At 55.6% G+C, this 24,226-nt stretch overlaps 2 protein-coding genes across 6 annotated transcripts in view; both read left to right on the top strand.

Moving 5' to 3' along the window:
- Positions 1–17,758, top strand: part of agap2 (ArfGAP with GTPase domain, ankyrin repeat and PH domain 2) — a 33,145-nt gene extending 15,387 nt beyond the window's left edge. For 2 of the 4 annotated variants that reach the window (XM_088635536.1, XM_088635521.1), the window contains exons 2-19: positions 3,822–3,880; positions 3,999–4,086; positions 4,175–4,257; positions 5,333–5,474; positions 5,566–5,700; positions 6,604–6,725; positions 7,272–7,427; positions 7,663–7,746; positions 8,371–8,475; positions 9,288–9,456; positions 9,594–9,713; positions 10,736–10,873; positions 11,602–11,661; positions 12,146–12,297; positions 13,001–13,091; positions 13,338–13,560; positions 13,761–14,040; positions 15,125–17,758. In XM_088635536.1, the coding sequence (XP_088491662.1) occupies positions 3,822–3,880; positions 3,999–4,086; positions 4,175–4,257; positions 5,333–5,474; positions 5,566–5,700; positions 6,604–6,725; positions 7,272–7,427; positions 7,663–7,746; positions 8,371–8,475; positions 9,288–9,456; positions 9,594–9,713; positions 10,736–10,873; positions 11,602–11,661; positions 12,146–12,297; positions 13,001–13,091; positions 13,338–13,560; positions 13,761–14,040; positions 15,125–15,331 (2,414 nt within the window). In that variant the 3' untranslated portion in view covers positions 15,332–17,758. The remainder of the gene's footprint in view (positions 1–3,821; positions 3,881–3,998; positions 4,087–4,174; positions 4,258–5,332; positions 5,475–5,565; positions 5,701–6,603; positions 6,726–7,271; positions 7,428–7,662; positions 7,747–8,370; positions 8,476–9,287; positions 9,457–9,593; positions 9,714–10,735; positions 10,874–11,601; positions 11,662–12,145; positions 12,298–13,000; positions 13,092–13,337; positions 13,561–13,760; positions 14,041–15,124) is intronic. The other 2 variants (XM_088635546.1, XM_088635528.1) reach the window with 1 other exon arrangement.
- A 316-nt stretch (positions 17,759–18,074) lies between these two features.
- On the top strand, positions 18,075–23,695 carry zbtb39 (zinc finger and BTB domain containing 39). Of its 2 annotated transcripts, none has more exons than XM_088635569.1 (3): positions 18,075–18,235; positions 19,936–21,529; positions 21,623–23,695. In XM_088635569.1, exons 2-3 carry the CDS (start codon positions 19,976–19,978, stop codon positions 22,523–22,525), a joined length of 2,457 nt encoding a protein of 818 aa, XP_088491695.1. In that variant the 5' UTR covers positions 18,075–18,235; positions 19,936–19,975; the 3' UTR covers positions 22,526–23,695. The 2 variants fall into 2 exon arrangements, with proteins under 2 accessions (XP_088491695.1, XP_088491686.1); XM_088635560.1 differs by having other exon boundaries at positions 18,075–18,688.
- Positions 23,696–24,226: the final 531 nt, after the last annotated feature.

Below are 24,226 nucleotides of genomic sequence, written 5' to 3'. Positions count from 1 at the left end.
ACAATTAAGTACTAATGACAATAATTATCCAGCATTTCAGCTCGCTAAAATGAACAGTTGTGTGCTGAAGAGCACGGAGCACAAAAGGGAGCAGGCACAAACACGGCAGCGCCCGCGGGCTCTCGGCTCAGGCAGAGGGGCGGGGTCAGGATGTCTTGTGCTGCTCCGTGATCTGCGGCAGGCAGCCTCTCGATCTGACTCCCGGGATACCCTGGAGACGGAGAGCCAGTGGTCCAGCAGAATTCACCGACACGCAGAGCTGGCAGGGGCCAGGGCATGCGGACAGAAACTAAATGCATTGCAGCCAAAAGCGTTTGTGTGAATGCTCTGTTGGGGGACAGTGCGAATCCAGAGGTTCCAGTTGCCTACGGGCAGAGCAGTGTTTCAGGAGTAAGGGCTGGATGAACTGCTGAGGCAGTGAGAGGAGAGGGGTGGAGGTGCCTAAGTCACGCCTCAGACACTCCTTCAAGATCCCCTATATCCTAAACCCCAACCCTAACCCTAGCCCTAATCATGACCTTTACTCCGATTAACAGTAACTTCCAGTCTCTTCCTTTCTCATCCACTGGCTTCCTGCCACACACCCCCTCATTATGGACAACAAGGCGACCAGAGGCTCACAGCGGCACACACAGCATGCTGGGTAAAAGGCCCAGGCGCGCAGGTGGGACAAGAGAGCCTGAGGAAGGAGGAAGGGGAAGCTCCCGGGGACAGCGACAGAGCAGGCTGCAGAAAAAGAGAACAAGCAGCAGGAAACAGAGACAGATCGCAGAAAACAGAAAGGACAGAAAACAGGCAGATTATGATGCCGCTGTGTGTCTCGGCGTCTGCGCGTCTGTCTCTTTCTGAGCACATGCGATTGTGGATTGTGGGTGTGTTCGTGTTTCTGTGTGTGTGTCTGTTTATCGCCGTATGTGTGTTGCCTTGCCGATTGCGTGTGTGTGTTTAGTGTGTGTGCCTGTGCGTGTCTGTGTTGCGAGTGTGTGCCGGAGTAGAGCCCTAGCCGGAGGAGGGGTTGTCATGGCGACAGTGAGACCTGTGAGAGGAGCCAGTTGGATGGTGAGTGATGCTCGGCTGGGTGGGAGGAGGTGGGAGAGAGAGGGAGCGAGGGGGGGGGGGCGAGAGAGCTGAGAAAGAGGGAGCGAGGGGGGGGGGCGAGAGAGCTGAGAAAGAGGGAGCGAGGGGGGTGGGGGGGGCGAGAGCTGAAAAAGAAGGAGCGAGGGAGGAACAGAAAAGGGGATTGGGAGAGAGACAGCGAGAATGTGGGGGAGACAGAGAGAGGGATGCTGAAAGAGGGAGAGGGAGCAAGGGGAAGAGAATGAAGGGGAGAACGAGGAAGAGGGAGCGAAGGGGAGGCTGGTTTGGCTCAAGAGAGAAGCTGCCTGCAGCAGCGATCTGTGTATAAGACACTCTCCTTCTCCCTCTGCTCAAGGAGGGTGTCTGAAGTGTGTGCGCTGTATGTGAGTCAGGCTGGCCTTGAAGCTTACACACACTGCAAAACTGCATGTGTGTGCGGCCGTACCGAGAGAGAGCAGCTGAACAGCTCACGCAGCAGGTACAGCAAGGCAATCTGGGTCCTGCACAGTGTGAATAGCCCAGGGCAGTAGGGGTCTGTATAGTGTGTACAGACCAGGGCAGTAGGGGTCTGTATAGTGTGTACAGACAAGGGCAGTAGAGGTCTGTATAGTGTGTATAGGCCAGGACAGTAGAGGTCTGTATAGTGTGTACAGACCGGGGCAGTGGCAGTCTGTATGGTGTGTGCAGACTGGGGCAGTGGCAGTCTGTATAGTGTGTACAGACCGGGTCAGTGGCAGTCTGTATGGTGTGTACAGACCGGGGCAGTGGCAGTCTGTATGGTGTGTGCAGACTGGGGCAGTAACGGTCTGTATAGTGTGTGTAAATTAAAGGGCAGTAGTGCAATACTGGTCTGTACAGTGTGTTTAGACTTGGACAGTACTGATCTTCATAGTGTATATAGACCAGGACAGAACTAGTCTTTAGTGTGTAGAGACTGGGGCAGGACTGGTCTGTAGTGTGTAGAGACTGGGGCAGGACTGGTCTGTATAATAAGCAAAGTTTGCACCAACTTTGTCCTCACGTGTATTTTTGAGGATACTAAGACCCTCAGGAGATGCTTAGTATCAGTCTCTGTCATTAAACCGCTTTGTGTCAGATGATAGCACAGATACCAACATTCCTGCTGGACCTCTGCTTCCCCAGCTCTCTCTCACTCCTCGCCAGTGTACCAGTCTCTCCTCCCTTCTTTCTCTCCCTCTCAGCCCATCCAGCTTTGTCGATAACACCCCACTGCGCTATGCAGCGGTCAGGCCCAGGGGCTGTAAAATTAGTGGTCAATAAATGTGATCCAACCCATGGGAAGCACTGCGCACAGCGAGAGGGAAAGGCTGAGGTGTGAGCAGGGTAAAACCTGAGCCAAGCCTGCTAGACTTCAGGAAGGGCTGTTCTTTCTTCGGAGTCGCCCCAGGGACCAGGAATGTGTGATTGAGCTTCATTAATTGACCGTATGGGTGATTTTTAATTAGAGTCGAGTTCCGCCCCGCTGAGCTCCCCTGACCCAGTGGCCTGCCTGCGTGTGCGTGCTTGAGTGAGGGCACCTGCGTCTGCGTGTCTCCGTGTACAGCAGAGAGTGGAGAGGAAGACCTGTCTGAATTGGCAGATGTGCTGTGAAATGGATTTACAGTAAATGTTTCTAATGAAAAATGAGTCTATGATGGGGAAAGAGGCAAACTGTAAACGTTTCACTGCTGTGTCCTGAGCAAGACCAATGTCGTCTCTTAGTGCAGCTTAAAGTGTGGCTCTGTGGCCTTTAACCCCTCCCATCGTTCTGCATGTGCTTTTCTATGGTGTGAAGCAGGAGGTGGGGCGTCCTCCTTGTGTCGGCATAGCAACAGCAGAAGATGCTTTTCCATTGGAGGACCTTGGAGGTGTCAGTGCAGATTGAGAGAAGGGAGGAGCAGATGACTGTGCACAGTGGGGAAAACGGAATGGACGAGCACTCTGCTCAGTCTCTCCTTCCTCTTTCCTCTCCCCCCCCCCCGTGCTCTTTCAATTGATAAGGGGCAGTACTGGCCTGGTGGACATGTCAGGGTTTCCAGTGCAGTTCTGTAACCATCCTGTGTCTCTCTTTCTGATATTCTTCTGAGCTCTGTGTCAGCGCTGAAGCGGGCGTGTGGAAGTGAGTGTATAGACTTCAGCGCTCCCAGTCTGTATCCTGGGAGACAAAAATCCACCTTTCTTAGAGCAAATAAAAAAAACAGATATATAATAACAGTAAATTAAAACAGACGGGCAGTGCCAGGACTCTAGAGCCCAGGGCTGGCATGAAGCTGGCATGAGGAGACGGCACGCGCTCCCCTGTCCCCTCTCCTGCCATGCTGGGCGGCAGGGGGAAGGGTCATCTCTGCCCTGGCCCGGAGCTGATGACAGGCCGGAGCCGCGCTGTCCCTGTGCCAGCCGGCGGGCACGGCAGCACCAGGCGCCCACGCTGGCTCTGGACTGCTCAGCCAACCGCTCCCCCTGCCCTCCTGCCGCTTGCCATCTGTACCCCGAGAGCAGGCACATATGGGGCACAGCATGGCAGGAGATGCCGGTGACAGAGCGGCATCTCTCCGCGCCTCCATCGCAGAGGGCACAGAGGGCACTGCACGGGCCGCACCTCAGAAACCTTTTTTGACCCCGCTCGCTGAAGGCTGGTACGTGGGGCGTGGGGCGTGACCTCCCCCGGGCTGCTGCGTTTTCCTTAAGCGAGCGTCCCCGGACCGGAAACAGACTCACTCTCCCTCCTCTCTCCCTCTCGCCAGCGGCCTGCGCCAACAGCCAGGAGTGGACCCTGAGCCGCTCCATCCCTGAGCTGAGGCTGGTAAGTGGCGGCGCGCCATCTCTCGCTCCCTCTGTCCCCCTGCTCCGATTGTCCCACGCTCCCTCGTTTCTCCTCCTGGTCCTCTCTCAGTCTTGCCCCCCCCTCTGTCTCTCCGCAGGGGGTGCTGGGCAGCTTGCGCAGCGGGAAGTCCGCCCTGGTGAACCGGTACATCACCGGGAGCTACCTGGCCGCAGAGTCCCCCGAAGGTACCAGATCGCCGTCCCGCGCGGCGAGGCAAGGCGAGGCCGCCGAGCCGTGTCCGACAGTACCGACCCTCCTCTCTCTCGCCCCCAGGTGGCAGGTACAAGAAGGAAGTGCTGGTCGACGGTCAGAGCCACCTGCTGTTGATCAGGGAGGAGTCAGCCCCCGACGCCCAGGTGAGAGAGGGAACGTGGAACTTGCACGACCCGCCCTCGGGTCCTGTGGCGCGTCAGGCCAGGGGCAGGCAACTGTGCTCGTTCCCATAATTCACCGTGCGTTTGGAAACATTTGTTCCAAACAATTAAGGGTAGAAGTCAATCAAGTCAAGAGTGAAGTGCAGTAGACTGGGCCCGGCCGCTGTGTGACAGCAGCTTTTTCCTGAGAAGCCAGCAGGAGAGAAGAGGCACCTAAGGGTGTCCCAGTGGGGTCTGGACAGCAGTGCTTGCTTCTCATTCTGCCATCCGTCAGAATTCCAGAGGCCCGCCATGAACCCCCTGTATCTCAGGGCCGGATTTGGGTGTTCGTAGGCCCTAGGCACTTTCACTCCGAAATGTGCAAGAAGAGGGGTAATTGAATTACATCGACTGACACGTCGCACTTTAAACTATTGTATTGACCGGGGGATTCGCCCTGATGAGCCGGCCACAACAGGTTTATTTACCTCCACCCCCTCGGACTCTGACAGACAGAGATTGAAACTCCTCCAAGGGCTTACACACACAGGGTAAGGAGTAAGGAGGGGCACTTCTTTTTACAGAGGGTTACAAGGACAAAGCAGCAAAACACTGACAACTATTTCCAATGGCACCTCCTAAACTCTCTAGGCTCTTTACACTGCCAGGTCAATCTCCGGTCAACTCGCTGACCTCAAGTCCAGCCCCAAGGCCACTGCCCCCAGCCTGCCCTGCAGCACATAGCTGGGAGGTGCAGCCGTTTAGCGCTACACCATTCTAATGCTAAACCCCGTGATTGATGGGGTGAGTCTAGCGCCCATCACTTCGATACTTTTAGTTTCTAGAAGAGCCGCTAGGTAGCGTCCGATTGTTGATTTGGAGCGCCTAGAGTCGATCGCAAGCGTGGTGTTTCGGCTCATTTTTCGTTAGTCGCTAGTGTTTCCCTCCTTCGTAGGCCCTTAAAAGTTCGTAGGCATTAGGCTCTGTGCCTGATGGGATATGGGATATCCAGCACTGCCCTATCTAAGTGTTGCAACCACCAAAACACCACAATAGTTCCCCCCCTCTCTGTCTGCAGTTCAGCGCCTGGGTGGACGCTGTGATCTTCGTGTTCAGTCTGGAGAATGAGAGCAGCTTCCAAGAGGTCTACAAGAACTACAGCCTGCTGAGCTCGTACCGCAATACGGCCGAGATCCCACTCATAGTGGTGGGCACTCAGGGTAAGAGAGGCAGTGAGGAGGAGCGCGGAGTCCTTCCTTCCCCAAGCCCCTGCCTGACTGTCTCTGTGTCCCTCTGTCCCTCCCTCCCTAGACAAGATCAGCAGTTCGAACCCACGTGTTATCGAAGATGCACGAGCTCGCCAGCTGTGCACAGATGTGCGGCGCTGTGCATACTACGAGACCTGTGCCACCTACGGGCTCAACGTGGACCGGGTCTTCACGGAGGGTGAGCTTCTCAAACCCGAAGACATTCTTGCCATTGCTGAGCACACCTCTCTGTCTCAGGGTTTGGGCCTGTCCGGGTGCCAGTGGGTGCCATCAGTGCTTCAGCATGTCAGTCTGTCTGCCTGTCAGTCAGACAACCTGTCTGTCCGGTCAGTGTATCTGTGTGCCAGTCTGACTGTCCCGTCAGTGTATCTGTGTGCCAGTCTGTCTGTCCTGTCAGTGTATCTGTGTGCCAGTCTGTCTGTCTGTCTGTCTGTGTATCTGTGTGCCAGTCTGTCTGTCCGGTCAGTGTATCTGTGTCCCAGTCTGACTGTCCCGTCAGTGTATCTGTGTCCCAGTCTGACTGTCCCGTCAGTGTATCTGTGTGCCAGTCTGTCTGTCTGTCAGTGTATCTGTGTGCCAGTCTGTCTGTCTGTCTGTCTGTGTATCTGTGTGCCAGTCTGTCTGTCCGGTCAGTGTATCTGTGTCCCAGTCTGACTGTCCCGTCAGTGTATCTGTGTCCCAGTCTGACTGTCCCGTCAGTGTATCTGTGTGCCAGTCTGTCTGTCTGTCAGTGTAGCCTTGTGCCAGTCTGTCTGTCCCGTCAGTGTATCTGTGTGCCAGTCTGTCTGTCAGTGTATCTGTGTGCCAGTCTGTCTGTCTGTCAGTGTAGCGGTGTGCCAGTCTGTCTGTCCCATCAGTGTATCTGTGTGCCAGTCTGTCTGTCACTGTATCTGTGTGCCAGTCTGTCTGTCTGTCAGTGTAGCAGTGTGCCAGTCTGACTGTCCTGTCAGTGTATCTGTCTGTCTGTCAGTGTAGCGGTGTGCCAGTCTGTCTGTCAGTGTAGCGGTGTGCCAGTTTGACTGTCATGCCAGTGTAGCTGTGTGCCAGTCTGTCCTTGTTGACGATCTCCTCTTTGCTCCAGCTGCTCAGAAGATGGCTCTGATGAAGAAGCAGGGTGCTCTGCTGGCCTCCTGCAAGTCCCTGCCCAACTCCCCCAGCCACTCAGGCGGCTCCACGCCAGTGTCAGGAGCCTTCCCCGGACAGGTGAGCCAGCTCACCCCCACTAGCCTCTGTCTGCCCCCATCTCTCACTCAGTCCCCCACCTGCCTCTCCAGGCAGGGACCACTCCTGTCTCTCTCTCTCCAGGCCAGTAATGGGCTCAGAGCAGTGACTACTCCTGTCTCTCTCTCTCCAGGCCAGTAATGGGCTCAGAGCAGTGACTACTCCTGTCTCTCTCTCTCCAGGCCAGTAATGGGCTCAGAGCAGTGACCACTCCTGTCTCTCTCTCTCCAGGCCAGTAATGGGGCTCAGAGCAGTGACCACTCCTGTCTCTCTCTCTCCAGGCCAGTAATGGGCTCAGAGCAGTGACTACTCCTGTCTCTCTCTCTCCAGGCCAGTAATGGGCTCAGAGCAGTGACTACTCCTGTCTCTCTCTCTCCAGGCCAGTAATGGGCTCAGAGCAGTGACCACTCCTGTCTCTCTCTCCAGGCCAGTAATGGGGCTCAGAGCAGTGACCACTCCTGTCTCTCTCTCTCCAGGCCAGTAATGGGGCTCAGAGCAGTGACCACTCCTGTCTCTCTTTCTCTCCAGGCCAGTAATGGGGCTCAGAGCAGTGACTACTCCTCCTCTCTGCCTTCCACCCCTGTGGTTAGCCACCGGGAACTAAGAGGGGGTGACGGAGGGCCGGGCTGCACCACTCCAGGGTCTCTCCACCGAGCCCCCCGACGGAAGCCCTCCATCTTCACGGTCAGTCTTCTCTCCTCTCGGTCCCTCTCTCAGTCTGTCGGCTCATGTGTCCTGTCATCTCTCTAACTTTCTGTCAGTCTGTCTGTCTCTCTGTCTAGCTGTCGGTCTGTCCATCTAGGCATTTGTGTGTCTGTCCATCTGACTGTCCGTCTAGCTTCCTGTCTGTCTGTACCCCTCGGTCTCACTGTCTGTCCGTCCAGCCCCAGTCACCCCACCTTCTCCCTTTCCACCTCAGAACCGGCGTGGCAGCGACACAGAGAAAAGAAGTGTGGACAGCAAGGGGGACATCGGCAGCGGCAGGGTCATCCCCATCAAGCAGGTGAGCTGGACAGAGACAGGGTCACTCCATCAAGCAGGTGAGCTGGACAGTGGCAGGGTCGTCCCCATCAAGCAGGTGAGCTGGACAGTGGCAGGGTCGTCCCCATCAAGCAACTGAGCTGGACAGTGGCAGGGTCACTCCATCAAGCAGGTGAGCTGGACAGTGGCAGGGTCACTCCATCAAGCAGGTGAGCTGGACAGTGGCAGGGTCTTTGACCCCTTGACCTTTCAGTCAGCCAACGTTACACACACAGGTGTGAAAAGGAGTATGAAAAGTGTTACTGAGTCACACACTCCATCAGGATTTCCATCATGCCCCTTTCATTTTACGTTCCATTGCACTGACTATATTCCACCATGACAGGACAGGCAGTCCATCAGAAGACTGATTGCTGGATGAGTGTGTCTGGTGCGTTAATGGCAACTTGGGCCGTTGCGGAGTCCAGATGACCAGTGGTACCAAGAATCATAGTGCCATCTTCATTCTTAGACTCTTCTTTCACTGCCTCTTTCCAGAGCTGGACATCCTGCGTGTGATATTCTGCATTCTGATGTATCTCCTTGTTTGTCCCTCTCTCCCCTGCTTGTCCTTCTCTCTGACTCCCTGTCGCCGCCCTGTGGACAGAGTATCCTGCTGAAGCGCAGCGGCAACTCTCTCAACAAGGAGTGGAAGAGGAAATACGTGACGCTGTCCAACAACGGAGTGTTGTCCTACCACCCCAATGTCAATGTGAGTCCGCACACAGCTACACAGCAGCACAGTGTCAACACAATGTCCACACAACAACGTGACTGAAACTTATCACGCACTGCCGGACACTGAGGCTCAGGCTAAGCAGCGGTTTAGTGCACCCTGGTGGCCCTAGTGGGTATTGATCTGTCGTCTACTTCTGTGAGGTTCATTCCTTACACATACATGATACAGAAACATCTTCATTCATTAAAGGCTTATTTGCTCATAAGGAGACTTTTCTGGACACTCGCTATAGGTAATGGGGACTCCCCTCCACCACCAATGTGTAGCCCCAGCCTGGATGATGCGAAGGCAGCACACAACGCTCACCACACATCAGCTATCTGTGGGGAGGAGAACAGGGTGGTGAAGCCAGTTCAGAGATCGGGATTATTAGGAGGCCATGACTGGTGAGGGCCAGGGGGAAATTTGGCCAGGACACTGGGGTAACATCCCTACACTTTTCGAGAAACACCTAGGGATTTTTAACAACCTCAGTTTAATGTCTCATCTGAAGGACGGTGCCTTTTTTATGGTATAGTGTCCCTGTTATTGTACTGGGGCATTAGGACCCACACAGACCGCAGATTGAGCGCCCCCTACTGGTCCCACTAACACCTCTTCCAGCAGCAGCCTTAGTTAAGGTTAACTGAGCTTCCCTTCCTTTTATCGTGATACAACCAGACCTCTGTGCGCAAACATGTGCCGTTGAGAAGACAAGGAGCCAAACAATGGGTCTCAGAAAGGAACAAAAGGACTCAGATGCCTGTGTTTGCATGTGCGTAACCTCTGACCTCTGACCCTGGCAGGACTACATGCAGAATGTCCACGGGAAGGAGATTGACCTCCTGCGCACGACGGTCAAGGTGCCCGGGAAACGCCCCCCACGTGCCGTGACGACCTGCGGCCCCTCTGCCAGTCACAACGGCCTGGTCAGAGACACGGGTGGCACTGCTGTCGGGGACGGGGTCAGCGCAGGTGAGACACGGCACACACTGCGGGGTTCGGCACACTCTCACACCGCTGTACTGCAACTGGGCTGTGCAACCTGTGTATCTTAATTACGCTGTGAGAAACTCAGTCCGGCTCACTGTCCTCTCCCTCTCTTGCCTCAGCTCCCTCATTCCCCAGCACTCTCCTGCCCGTAGAGGAGAAGAGCGGCAGCGTCTCGCCACGGTCGGAGAAGGGAGTCCAACGCTGTCCATCTTCGCTGTCCAGCAAGGCACAGAGCGTGGGTACGGCATGCCACACGATGTCACCCCCATCCGTCCAAACTCACTCCCTCACTGACACTCACACCCCTCACACTCTCACTCCCTTACTCCCTCACCTCCTCACTCCCTCACTATCACCCTCACACTCTCACACCCCTCACTCCCTTACTCCCTCACCTCCTCACTCCCTCACTATCACCCTCATACTCTCACACCCCTCACCTCCTCACTATCACCCTCACTATTGCCCTCACTTCCTCACTATCACTCTCACTCCCTCACACCCTCACTATCATCCTTATATCCTCACTCCCTCACCTCCTCACGCCTCACACTCTCACTCCCTCACACCTCACCATCTGTCACTCTCACACTGTCACACCCTCACACCATCATTATCGCCCTCACTTCCTCACTATCACTCTCACTCCCTCACACTCTCACTCCCTCACACCCTCACTCCCTCACACCTCACACTCTCACTCCCTCACCTCCTCACCTTGAAACTATCACCCTCACTCCCTCACTCCCATTCTCACTCCCTCACACCCTCACTATCACCCTCACTCCCTCACTATCATTTTTACTCCCTTACTTTCTCACTATCACTTCTTCACACCTCACACTCTATCACACTCGTTCCCTCACTTCCTCACACCCTCACACCTCACCATCTGTCACACTCTCACACCCTCGCTCCCTCACACCATCACTATCGCCCTCACTTCCTCACTATTGCCCTCACTCCCTCACACTCTTACTTCCTCACATCCTCACTCCCTCACACTCTAACTCCCTCACCTCCTCACTATCACTCTCACTCCCTCACTTCCTCACTCTCACTCCCTCACTATCACTCTCACTTCCTCACTCCCTCACAGCCTCACACCCTCACACCCTTCATATCCTCACTCCCTCACTGTCACATAAATGCACCCCCACAGCCTTCCATGAAAGTCAGATGAGCCTGACATCTCTTTCTCTGCCTGCCCTGTCACTTCCACACCCCTGCTCCCCTCTCCTGCACCCCTCTCTGTCTTTAGACTCTGCTGTCGAAGGCTTGGCTAGCCCCACGTCAGTGAAGGACCACGCCCCTCCCTCTCCGATGATTGACAGGAAGAAGAACCGCAGGAAGAAGAGCATGAACATGAAGGGCGACGCAGCAATGGGACAGGCTGAGGGTGAGCAGTCAGTCAGGGGAGTCAAGGGGCAGGAGCCATTCCAAAAATGACGGGAGAGATATGGGGAAGATAAAGGAATAGAGATTTGTGGAGTGGTTTTTACATGCAGGGGAGGGACTACAGGAGAGGAGCCAGTCACAAAAGAGATGGGAGCGTTACGGACAGGGGTTTCTGCCAATGAAAGAGAAGAGGGGAGGGGCAGAGAGATGGGAGGTGGAGCCTGAAGGCAAACAAAGAACCAATAACAGAAGAGCACTGGCAGAGAGAGACAATCAGAGAATGGAGGCGAAAGGCATGAAAGACAATAGAATTAAAGATGAAGTAGTGGAGGGTTTAGAAGAATATAACACCAGCTAATTAGCCACAAAAGCAAAAAGGAGCAGGGCCCCCCTCTGACTGTCTGCCATACTGCAGGAGTCAACACATACTAGGGGAGCAACACCAAGGGCTGTTCTTTCCAGACTCCTATGCGCCCCCTGCTGGGAAGGGTATGAGCAGATACAGGGAGTAATGCTTGATATTGTCACCCACAGAGAGCACCATTCAAGAACTCTTCTCTCTGTCTCTTTCTCTCTCAGCAGGAAAGCTGAATAGCAGGGGTCTCGCTAGTCTTCCTCCCCTCTCCCTCTCTAACGTGCTCCTTCTCTTTCTGTCTTTTTCTCGTTCCTCCCCACTCCCCCACTTCCTGTCTGCTTCCCCGGAAACGCGCTAAACCTCTCCTTCTACAGCTAAACGCAAAATGTGGAAGCTAAAAAGCTTTGGTAGCTTGAGAAACATTTACAAGACAGGTAAAGCCAGCTGTGTGGGGCATGCTGCCGTCTGTCTGTCTCTCCTTGTCCGCTGTGCCCCTCTGCATGCTGACAGTGCTGTAGCCCGTGTGTGTGACTGTGCTCTTCTGCAGAAAGGAAGTTCGAGTTCTGTTTTCTGACATTGCATCATTAGACGTTCAAATCCCTTCTTGGTTTTTCAAGATGCTAGACTTGGCGTGGCAGACGCTGTCCTGTGAGCACACCTTAGTGGACCCAGTGGGACAGTTAGCACAGCTGTGGCCAAGCATTCTTCTGCCCAGCTAATATTGAAATGTTAATTGCTTAATTGCTACAACACATTTCCTTGTTCTTCACCTCCACCTGAATGGTGCTTTAAGAGAGAGAAACCCTGCAGGGCTGTGGATCTAGAGCATGATGAACTGGCCATCCCTGTGCTGTAGGCAGGACAATATCTCCTTCACTGTCCATATCCTCTCCCATGTCTGGCTCCCTGTCTGTACAGAGGAGGAGAATTACGACTTCATGATCGTGTCCAGCTCGGGACAGACCTGGCACTTCGAAGCTTCCACCCTGGAGGAGCGCGACGCCTGGGTTCTGGCCATTGAGAGCCAGATCCTGGCCAGCCTGCAGTCCTGCGAGAGCAGCAAGAACAAGGCAAGTCCCAGGCTTCTCACCAGGCCCTCTGGGAGGTCACCTCAAGGGGGGAGACAAGATGGAAACTGCTGAGCCGGGCATCCTTACTTAGGGATTAATGGCTATATTTTCTGTTTAGTATTATCATAATTTGGTGAGTAAATACAACAATTTCCCATGTATATCTGAATGAAGATCCAGTACCTTCCAGGTGATGGCTTCCACCCAGTCTGGAATCATGAATTTTGTCCTTTGCATCTTGCAAAGTGGAGCAACCCCACTGGGGGGGACCGAGGAACTGCCCTGCCTACCCATTGACCCACTCATCTCAGACACACTGAAAGCTCTGCAGCAGCGTACTGGAGACTCAGTGCTAATGGCAGGAAAGACATGTCCCTCAAGGACAACATTGCTGGCCTGCCGCTGCCTGCAAATTCACCTCAAATTCAGGGCTAAAAGTACCTGTCAACTCATCCCAGCCCTGCCTTACAAAAGCTGATTTCTAAATGTAAAAGTTCCAGCTGAGGAATATGAGCAGCAAGGAAGTTTGTGGTCCCCCCGATTCTTTTCTACAGGACTGTAAACACCTCTGGCAGCCCAGTCTCTATGCTGGTTCATTTAATTGGAGGGACAGGAAGTTGATGTGATCGGAAATCCCACCGCTTACACCAATGGCGACTGTGTCTGACCTGTCGTATCTGTCTCTCTGTGCATCTGTCCACAGACTCGGAGGGACAGTCAGAGCGAGGCTGTGGCGCTCCAGGCCATTCGAAACGCCAAAGGGAACGGCTTCTGCGTGGACTGCGGGGCGCCCAGTGAGTCCTTCAGCAGCTGCCCCCACACTCTCCTCATCTGTCTGCTGGAACGGATTGTGTGTCTCTTCCTGTTCGTTCTGCTCTCATACGCTGATCCATCTCTGTCCCTACACACCAGTCCTATGTCACACTATCCGCTGTCCCCTGTATTCCTGTTGGTCTGTCCATCGTAGTGCCTGAGCCGTCTGTATGTCGGCCTGAATTTCAAGCCCTCGTGCCGACTGTGCCTCTCTCCCTCTCTCTCAGACCCGACCTGGGCGAGCCTGAACCTGGGCGCTCTGATCTGTATCGAGTGTTCGGGGATACACCGAAACCTGGGCACGCACCTGTCCCGCGTGCGGTCCCTGGACCTGGACGACTGGCCGCTGGAGCTCAATCTGGTGCTCACCTCCATCGGCAACGCCATGGCCAACAGCATCTGGGAGAGCAACACGCACGGGCGGCAGAAGCCCACGCCTGATGCCACTCGGTGAGCGCAGGGCGCGAGGCGAGACGTGTGCACAGCTGCCCCGACCCACCTCAGAGCGCTGGGTCATTGCCAAAAAACCCCACGGTTTTTTAAATGAAGTCGTTTTGCTGACTGTTTTCCCGTGACAAGCCCTGCGCACTAGCTGCCCTGGCGTGGTCACGAGCCCTGTGTCTGTGTCTGTCCGTGTGTCCGTGGAGCAGGGAGGAGAGGGAGTCGTGGATCCGCGCCAAGTACGAGCAGCGCCTCTTTGTGGCGCCGCTGCCCCCGGCCGAGGAGGGCGTGGGGCTGGCGGCGCGGCTGATCGCGGCGGTGATGGAGCGGGACCTGCCGGGACTGCTGCTGCTCCTGGCCCACAGCACCAAGGAGGAGATCAACGCCCCCCTGGCGGCCCCACCCGCGCCCCCGCCCGCGCCCCCCCGCTCCGCCCTGCACGCCGCCTGCCAGCTCCCGGACATCGTCATGACGCAGCTGCTCGTCTGGGTGAGGGCCATTTGCTTTTCCTGGGGGGGGGGGTGATGTTAGAGAGGGGGTCCTGGAGACAGTCCTGAGATGAGCAATACCGAGAGGAGACCCGACTGAGGTCAGTTATCTTGAATTAGAAGCTTGAAGCCCTAATCTAGGCCTCTAGTGTCTATACTTCCACAGATATCAATAATTGCTTGAGGAGACATCATTCCAGGCAGAAACGTCCTCTGCTGGTCTATGACACTAAATGATTAAAGGAAACAGGCCATCCCTGCAGGGATTTCAGATCGCAGTGTTTTTTCACTGCAACAACACTGTACAGTGCAGCTCGGTCAAATGCAAGTCACTATGGTAGAGTCTGGAACAGTGCAGTATAATACAGAAAACAAGAGTTCAATTACAGAACGGTAGAACAAAATTCAATTATCTTGAATTAGAAGCCTGAAGCCCTTATCTAGGCCTCTAGTGTCTATACTTCCACAGATATCAATAATTGTTTGAGGAGACATCATTCCAGGCAGAAACGTCCTCTGCTGGTCTATGACACTAAATGATTAAAGGAAACAGGCCATCCCTGCAGGGATTTCAGATCGCAGTGTTTTTTCACTGCAACAACACTGTACAGTGCAGCTCGGTCAAATGCAAGTCACTATGGTAGAGTCTGGAACAGTGCAGTATAATACAGAAAACAAGAGTTCAATTACAGAACGGTAGAACAAAATTCAATTATCTTGAATTAGAAGCCTGAAGCCCTTATCTAGGCCTCTAGTGTCTATACTTCCACAGATATCAATAATTGCTTGAGGAGACATCATTCCAGGCAGAAACGTCCTCTGCTGGTCTATGACACTAAATGATTAAAGGAAACAGGCCATCCCTGCAGGGATTTCAGATCGCAGTGTTTTTTTACGACGCTCCTGTTGACGTCGGACGTTGTGAGCTGCGCAGGGATGTCAGACATGGATAGCTCAGTTTTAGGAGGACAAGATTCAGTCTTCGAGGTGGCAGAAGCTCTGATGGTGTAGCCCTGGTTTCGGGCACCTGAGGGGGGGGGTCGGCGGGGTCGAGTGACGGCTCTTTCTCTCGTTGCCCCCCGCAGTACGGCAGCGACGTGAAGGCGCGGGACGCCCAGGGCCAGACGGCGCTGGCGCTGGCACGCAGGGCGGGCAGCCAGGAGTGCGTCGACATCCTACTGCAGCACGGCTGCCCCAACGAGATGCCCCCCGCCATGCCCACGCCTGGTCTCTCCCGCAAAGCCAGCACTGCCAGCCTGAGCCGCGCCAACTCCCGCAGGGGGGTGTCATAGCTGCGAACCCCAACCCCTCTACACCCTCCCCTCCCACCCCCACCCCACCCCCCACCCCCTGCTGGACACAAGCACACAGTGCACAGACAGCCTGCTGCCAGGCCAGGGACACACACACAGGCAGCGGCGGCGTTCCCAAGCGTGCAGGCTGGCAGTAAATCACCGAGGACTCGGACACACACACACAGATTCGAGGATGTGGACATACTGGCACGCAGGCAGGCCGCACCCTCATTGCACATTCTTAGCACCGATACCCAGACACACAGCCGGTCACAGGGCCAGAGGCGCTCAGCAGTTTAAAAAAGAGGTGACCGGGATAAAAATGCCTTTGTTTCCTGCCCTGAGACAGCGAGCCGTCTCCTGGGCAGTGGGGATCGGTGCAGCACTGACGTTTCGTCTGGGGCAGCTTCACATCCCCAGTGAGGTCTCCAGTGTTGCACGTCACTGCCTCGTCCCGGAGGAGCCCCGGCCAGGCGGGGATAACGGGGCAGGTGGGAGAGTGGATCCCGCTCACGGTCCTCGGAGCGGCGGGCGCAGGTGGCGAGGCCCTCGCCGCCGCCGCTCAGAGCCCGTCCCGGCCAGGTCCACAGCGCGGAGACCCACAGCGATGGCGCCAGTGGCACAAGGCGGGCGGAGCCAGTCACGAGAGCAGGAGCAGGTCGCCGGAGCGAGCTGCGCGTCACGGCAACAAGCGGCATGTCGTGACGGCAGGTACCGCGTCACGACGGGCGACAGCGTATCGCGGCAGCACGATACCGGCAGCCTGCCGCGACAGCGAACAGGGCGTCACGATTGCAGGGATGACCCAAGAGCAAGGGAGCCAAGACGACAACAGACCAGGACAATGATGAGGAACTGTTGGGAAGGACAATGGCGGAGACCGGCTGGGCCACTCCGGACAGGTCTCTGCTGCAAAGCCCAGTTAGCACTCGGGCCGGCCCCCACAGAACTTCGCAGTCGGCCCAGAGCGAGCACCGCACTTTGGAGAGACCCCTCTCCGCCTGGCAGGACAGATTCGGAGGAAACAGGGTCGAGCACAAAGGGAGCTTGAGGAGGTGTTTTGGCAGTACAGGGTCCTAGATACCCCCGCGCCTTTGGAAGCAAGACAGCTGGGAAGATTCTCACGAGCAATACCACTCTGCACCTTTAACACAGGAAGTAGGTGCGGACCCCGGAGCCCAACAGGTGCTCGTCTTGCCCAACCAGGTCCAGAGAGAGAGAGCGGGTGTCGAGTCCAGCCTCTGGGATCTTTGTTTCGTTACCTTTCTTGTACAAAACTGAAATTTTTAGATGTGTTTTAAAAAAAAAATCTGTGTTGTGCATTGCAAGGAAGAGTATTGCCGTCCATATTCAGTCCTTGACATCTCTCGTGCATTTGGTTATTAAACGTCGATAAGGTCGAATTACAATGAAAACGTGGGGAGCGAATTCTTACTCTCCCTGGCACGTCGTGCCACACAGAGTAATTAAGAAACCAGCAAACGAGTTGGTGTTGCTTCAGTTCAGGGAGTGAAAGAGCACAGTATTATCGGGGAGCAGGGGTGGCAACATCGTCTTGCAGAAGGTCAGAGTTTACACAAGTCTACTGCTGAGATGGTCTATTCAGATTAATAATTGAAAACTGTTCTAAAAAAAGAGTATTGTAAAATATATATATAATGATATTATTATTGCTATTGATAATGTATGTACAAGATTGTAATTGTATGTAATGAAATTTGTATGACTATCTAGGATGACTATCTTGTCTGTAACAGGTGATGGGTTATGATTTGACGTTCAGAAATCTGCATCAGTGGTGATGTTTTTTTAGTGATGTTTTCTGTTTAAATATGATATTTTTTTATTACGCTCAGTGTTGGATTTTTCTAATTCCTGTTCAGGTTACCGTGCTAGGCCGAGGGCCCCGGGTCTTCTCTCAGAATTCAGGCCTGGTCAGCTGTGTCACTGGGCCAGAGCACCAGGGCGGAGCTGTGTGGGTAAAATGACGAGTAACAACACTGTACAGTGCAGCTCGGTCAAATACAAGTCACTATGGTAGAGTCTGGAGCAGTGCAGTATAATACAGATAACTAGAGTTAAATTACAGAATGGTATAACAAAGTACGGGCAATACAGCTCAGATCTGTGCCTGTCCAAGACAGCACAGTTAATACAGTACGTCTGGTGCAACACAGCACAGCGTAAATGGTGTCAGATCTCTCATCCTTCCAGCCCCCGAAACACAGCCTGGCTCAGCTCGGACCTGCAGGGGCTGGTGAAACGGGTGTCCAGTATCACAGGACGAAGACGCACCACGCAGCGTGACATTGCGTTGGGCCGCACCGCCCAGCGCGAGGCTTCTCTTTTACTTTGTTTTTCCAAACGTGAAACTTTTATCTGCTGTAAAAAAAATAAAACTTTATATGGAAAAGGTATAAAAAAGGTTGGTCTGAAATCGTCTTTTGTTCTCCCTCTGCCTTGGCTCTGGCTGGCTGTGCCGCGGTGAAATGGTCAGACTGAGGTGACACAACACCAGGCTCAAAAGGGAGCACGCTCTAGCATAGCAGTATCTACCAGCCAGGTGTGGCAGGGCGCGCCGCCTGCACGGTGTGGTGAGATTGTCAGCTAATGCAGCCTACTGGACCACAGGTTAGTGAGAAAATGAAAAAAAAAGTTTTACATACTCAATATGTTCCTATCTTTCAATTTCGACTAGTTCTCCATCTTATTTCTCAAGAAACGGGACAACCAGTTCTTTAGTGTCAGAGTCCGTCCTCCGGCCGCCGGGTGGCGCTGCTACTTTCCAGCCGACCCCGCTGCTCCGTGTGTGTAATGAGGGGTAGTTCGGTTTTTGTGTTGATGTTGAGAAGTGGAGTCCGAAGAAACCAAAACCGAATCGTTAAACAATCGGATTTATGGGTAAGCGGGTGATTTCTTACAGCACACATTTTGGTGTAGTGTCGTGATCTTTCCTCAGCCTCCTGGCGAAGGTCCTGACAAAGAGAGAGGTGTCAGTTTTATTTTAATTCAAGTTCTCGTATCCAGGGGACGCTGGTGTGATGCATTTTTACAGTATTTGTTACATTAGGTCGTTTTTAATAGCCCAGTGTCGGTTTCCTTGCTGCGTCCAAAAGCATCGATTTCGATTCCTCCTCAGTTTGTTCCTGTTGGCAGTGTGATGTTTATACAACCCTGCACGATCGTCGTCGCTGTTTATTTCTTATTTTTCAGAAGTGCGTTTTTTTGCGGCGAGCAGCAGATCTGTACTCGATAATGTTGCTAAAACGCTGCTCGGATGAGAAACGTTCAAGAAAGTTCAAGATAGAAGAAGAATGTCTAATCCGACATTTTAGCATTCATTGCTAATCGCTGGTAATTGATAATCTTGTTTATTATTATTATTATTATTATTATTATTATTATTATTATTATTATTATACCTTTGTGTTTTCCACACGAGGTTTTCTCGCTTGTACTAAAAATTCCCGGTGTTTACCTGGAAGTTAATTGACTCTGTACAGTGTCACCGATAGGTAATACAGTACAATAATTGTACTGTACGTGCTGAACTGTTAGTGTTAGTGCCTAGGGCATCTGCTGGTTTTTAGAGCTTTGCTGTGATAAATCTGTTTGCTCGCTGACAGCAGTTTTCTCTGTCTGCCTGTCTGCGCTCGTCTGTCTGCGTATCTGTCCACCCGTCTGTCTGCGTGTCTCTGCCTGTCTGGCTTCATGTGTCTCTGTCTGCCTGTCTGTCTGTGACTCTGCCTACCTGTGTCTCTGCCTGCCTGTCTGTGACCCTGCCTGCCTGTCTGTGTCTCTGTCTGCCTGTCTGTCTGTGACTCTGCCTACCTGTGTCTCTGCCTGCCTGTCTGTGACCCTGCCTGCCTGTCTGTGTCTCTGTCTGCCTGTCTGTCTGTGACTCTGCCTACCTGTGTCTCTGCCTGCCTGTCTGTGACCCTGCCTGCCTGTCTGTGTCTCTGCCTGCCTACCTGTCTGTGTCTCTGCCTGCCTACCTGTCTGTGTCTCTGCCTGTCTGCCTGTGACTCTGCCTGTCTGTCTTCATGTGTCTCTGTATGTCTGTTCACCTGCCTGCCTGTCTGTGTCACTGCCTGCCTGTCTGTGTCACTGCCTACCTGTCTGTGTTTCTGCCTGCCTGTCTGTGTCACTGCCTACCTGCCTGTGTCTCTGCCTGTCTGTGTCACTGTCTGCCTGTGACTCTGCCTGTCTGTCTGTGACTCTGCCTGCCTGTGTCTCTATCTGCCTGCCTGTGACTCTGCCTGCCTGCCTGTGACTCTGCCTGCCTGTGACTGTGTCTCTATCTGCCTGTGACTGTGTCTCTATCTGTCTGCCTGTGACTCTGCCTGCCTGTGACTCTGCCTGCCTGTGACTGTGTCTCTATCTGCCTGTGACTGTGTCTCTATCTGTCTGCCTGTGACTCTGCCTGCCTGTGTCTCTGCCTGCCTGTGACTGTGTCTCTATCTGTCTGCCTGTGACTCTGCCTGCCTGTGTCTCTGCCTGCCTGTGACTGTGTCTCTATCTGTCTGCCTGTGACTCTGTCTGTCTGTCTGCCAGCCTGCCTGTGTCTCTGCCTGCCTGTGACTGTGTCTCTTCTCCCCCAGTCGAGCAGGGGGCGCGGTGGGGCTGTGTGGCTCAGCGCCGATGGGCATGAGGATCCGGCTGCACGGGGCCGGCCACGCCTCGGGCCTGCTGGCGGAGCTGAACCGCTGCCGCGAGTCCCGCTCGCTGTGCGACGTGCTGCTGCTCGTGGGGGGGCGCTCCTTCGCCGCCCACCGCGCCGTCCTGGCCTGCGCCGCTAGCTACTTCCACGGCCTGTTTGCGGGAGCCGGGGCGGGCGGAGGCCAGGGCGCCCGCGGCAGCAGCTACGCGGTGGACTTCGTCTCGGCGGCCAACTTCGAGAAGGTGCTCACCTTCATCTACACGGCCGAGCTGCACACCGACCTCATCGACGTCGGCGTGCTCTACGAGGTGGCCGAGAGGCTGGGAGTGCGGGAGCTGGTGCGGGCCTGCCACGCCACCTTCCCGGACCTGCAGGGGCTCGGCTCGGGCGAGGGCGCAAAGTCGCCGGGGGCCTCTACCTCCGCAGCCACCGCTGCCACCGCTCTGTGTTCGTCGTCGTCTTCCTCCTCCTCCTCCTCCTCTTCGGGGTGCTCCTCCGCGGCTGCTGTCCCCCCCCCTCCTCTCGCTCCCTCCCGGCTGCCGGACGGGGCGTCCAGGCAGGGTCGTGGCCAGCCGCCATGCCTCTCCTCCCTCTCCCCCTCGCCCACCCAGTCCGCCCCCGCGCCGCGCCCCCTCCCCCAGCCTCCCAAGGCCGAGGATGAGGAGGGCTTCCTGGAGTACGCTCGGGCTGCGGCTGCTGAGATGCCCCTTCAGCCGGGCGCCCCTGACTGTCGGCCCACCCAGACGGGACACGAGCCCCCCGCCAACGGGCTGCCCACCCCGGGGCTCAAGACCGAGGAGGGCGAGGCAGCGAGCGAGGGGGCCCCCCAGCCCCTGGGCTTCTTCGTCCCCGACACCTACCCCGACTCCTCGGCCCAGCTCGGGGAGACCTGCGTGCCGTCCTCCTCTTCGGGGGACCCCCTGGAGGGGCTGCGGCTGGGCGAGCCGGAGGGGGAGGAGGCGCTGGGGGTGGGGGACCTCTTCTTTGAGGAGGAGCGTCTGCGGGGGGGCGCGGGGGGCGGGGTGGCGGAAGAGATCATCGAGCTGAGCGACGAGGAGGAGCACTGCGTCGAGGAAGACGACGAGGAGGAGGAAGAGGAGGAGGAGGAAGACCTGGTGTGCCTGGAGAACGGCGGGGGCGGGGGGGGCGCCGGCGGGGGTCAGTCCGCCTGCCGCGCCTGCAAAGCCTGCGGCGCCCTGCTGCCCCCCGACGCCGCCACCATCCGCGCCCACGCCGAGACGCACCTGTCCGACTCGGGCACCTGCCGGGTGTGCGGCGCCGCGTTCGCCGAGCGCTCCAGCCGCGTGACGCACGCCCTCTCGCACGTGGGCATCCTGCTCTTCTCCTGCGACATGTGCCGCCTGCAGTTCGGCAGCCGGGCTCAGCTGGCGCAGCACCGGCGCCAGAGCTCCGCCGCCGGCGCCCCGCCCCTCCCTGCGCCCGGCCAGCACGCCGCGCTCGCCGCCGCCACCCAGGGGCCGGGAGGGGAACTGCGCTGCGCCATCTGTGCCAAGGCCATCGCCAGGGACTTCCAGGTGAGCGTTTCGCGTTGTGCTGTGGCACGGCTCAGCGTGGCGTGACAGTGTGCTTCACAGGCCTCTCTCTGTCCCTGCCTCCCCTCTCCCCAGGCTGTGAGGGATCACCTCCTGGAGCACATCTGCATCCAGTCCCTGCGGTGCGCTGTGTGCGATCGTGCCCACCCCTCTCTCTGCACCCTGCTGTGGCACGCCCTCACCCACCTCTCCCTGCCCGTCTACTGCTGCCCGAGCTGCTCCTGCGGCTTCCTGGAGCGCCCCCTACTGGAGAAGCACCTGGCCCTGCACAGCGGCGAGAGGGAGGGCGAGGAGGAGGAGGAGGCGGCGGAGGACGCGGGCGTGCTGCACTGCTTCCTGTGCCCCCTGGCCTTCCGGTCGGCCTCCGCCTTCCAGTACCACCTGAGCCTGCACAGCGGCGAGCTGCTGGGCGCTCCTGCGCGGGGCGCTAAGCGCAAGTCCGACAGCCTGCTGGAGACTTCCTCTTCCTGCTCGTCTTCCTCTCCGCTGGAGGGCGGCGGCTTCCCCAGCTGTCCCGGCGCCGGCGCCGGCTCGGGGGCAGGGCCGGGGGCGGGCCCGCTCGGCCCAGACGGCCTCCTCCTGGGGCCCGTCGCCGGCTTCCCCTCCGGCCTGCACGTCCTCCCCAGCGCCCCCCCGGCCAAGGCCAAGTGGTACCGCTGCCGGTTCTGCGGGAAGCGGTTCGCGCACTCGGGCGAGTTCACCTACCACCTGCGGATCCACACGGGCGAGAAGCCCTACCAGTGCAAGGTGTGCCTGCGCTTCTTCCGCGGGCGCTCCACCATGATCTGCCACCTCAAGACGCACGCGGGCGCGCTCATGTACCGCTGCACGGTCTGCGGCCTCTACTTCTCCACCCTCAAGCTGGTCACCTCGCACATGGAGCTGCACAAGGACTGCCTGCCCCCCGACTTCAACATCGAGCAGACCTTCATGTACAACGACCACTCCAAGGAGCCGCTGCCCTGCCCCGAGAGCTGACCGAGCTCCGCCGAGCTCCGCGATCCGGCATCCGCGCGGCGGGGTGGAGCCAGGGAGGGAGAGGGGAGGGTCCCGGGTTTTGTGATCGCCGTCTTGACTTCCCGGGCAGTTTGAAAAGGCTGTTTTCGTCCAATCGCCTGTTTTAGACCTGAGACGAGTGGCTCGTGCCAGATCGGTGCCGGCTGGCTCTGGCTGTGCCGAAGGAGAGCAGGATGGTTTGGAACAGGAGCGCCCTGCAGGCCAGGCGTGAGGGTGCTGTCTTCTGTGGGTGCGTCTTTGTCATCCGGCTGGGTCTTTCTGCGTGAGCTGGCCCTCTTGTTCCTTTAGTGCAGCTGTGGGGCATGCACAGTCGGGGCACGTCAACGGTGCGAGCCGGATTAAGAACCGTTCCCAGCACCGGTGCGGTCGGCACTGCCCTCTGTAACGGAGCTGAGCAGAAACCATCCTGACAGCAAAACATGGAGAGAATTCAGCTGCAGGTTTTCTCACGATTCGTCGTGTAATTCCAGCCTCTTAGCACTAGGGGGCAGCAGCGGTTCGTTTTTTTCCCCCTCACTCCCTTTCGGTTTCCTTCCTTCTCCCTCTCTGCCCCTCCAGCACGGAAAGCCTGAGACGGATCAGACAGCCGCCCGGAGGGAATGCTGAGTTCCCCGCCCGCTGTATTTTATGAAGGATTTTCACTGTTTTCCCCATGTGTTTGTAGACCCATTTTTTATCGTCGAATTGCATACCTCTCGTTCGTGGTATTAATTGATCTCTGCGTACTAACAAACACAAAGACCTTCGGAAACAAGCGACAAGGGTCGTCTTTTCAAACCCTAAATGTAGCAAAGTGGTTTTCGACTCCAGCACCGACTTGTTTTGCAGATGATTATTATAAGGGGAAGATGACGCAGGCCGAACTGTGAACAACCTGACTGTTCCTCAGATCCTCCGAAACCGCCTTAGCAAACTCCACAGGCTGCTCTAAACTCGGAAAACAAGACTGTTATTTTCATTTTTATCTTTAAATTAAAAAAAGAGATTTGTATGTTTTTTATACTTTTTTTTCTGGTCCATTGAGCATCAGGGCATATTGTGGATATTTTTTATTTATGTTTTGTCTGTGTTTTTGTCTGTTTCTGTTTCAGAGTTGAACAAATTAAACTAATTTTGATGATTATACAATTATTAAGCCAGCCTTTGGAGCTCTGCACATTGGGAGTGAGGTTTGGAGTTGTGCACTTGTGTGTGATAGGGGTGAGGTTTGGAGTTGTGCACTTGTGTGTGATAGGGGTGAGGTTTGGAGTTGTGCATGTGTGTTGGGAGTGAGGTTTGGAGTTGTGCACGTGTGTTGAGAGAGGTGTGTGCTTGTGATAGGTGTGAGGTTTGGAGTTGTGTGCGTGTGTGTGATAGCTATGAGGTTTGGAGTTGTGCATGTGTGTTAGGAGAGTTTTGGATGTGTGTGCGTGTGATAGGTGTGAGGTTTGGAGTTGTGTGCGTCTGTGTTTTGTGATTGAGGTTTGGAGTTGTGCGTGTGATAGGTATGAGGTTTGGAGCTGTGTACATGTGTTTGTTGGTAGTGAGCTTTGGAGTTGTGGGTGGTGATTGGGAGTGAGGTTTTGTTTCAGAATCTGCAATGTGCAGTAATTCTACGTGCATGAACACCCAGGGTGTCTCTTTATTCAAATGTTGGTATAGAAATTGTCCTCATTTTAATCT

This window comes from Lepisosteus platostomus, chromosome 1, assembly GCF_059453375.1.
Source record: "Lepisosteus platostomus isolate fLepPlt1 chromosome 1, fLepPlt1.hap1, whole genome shotgun sequence".
In the NCBI taxonomy this organism is placed as follows: Eukaryota; Metazoa; Chordata; class Actinopteri; order Semionotiformes; family Lepisosteidae; genus Lepisosteus; species Lepisosteus platostomus.
The sequence above is the reverse complement of the archived record's forward strand: the minus strand, read 5'-3'. Positions and strand labels throughout refer to the sequence as shown.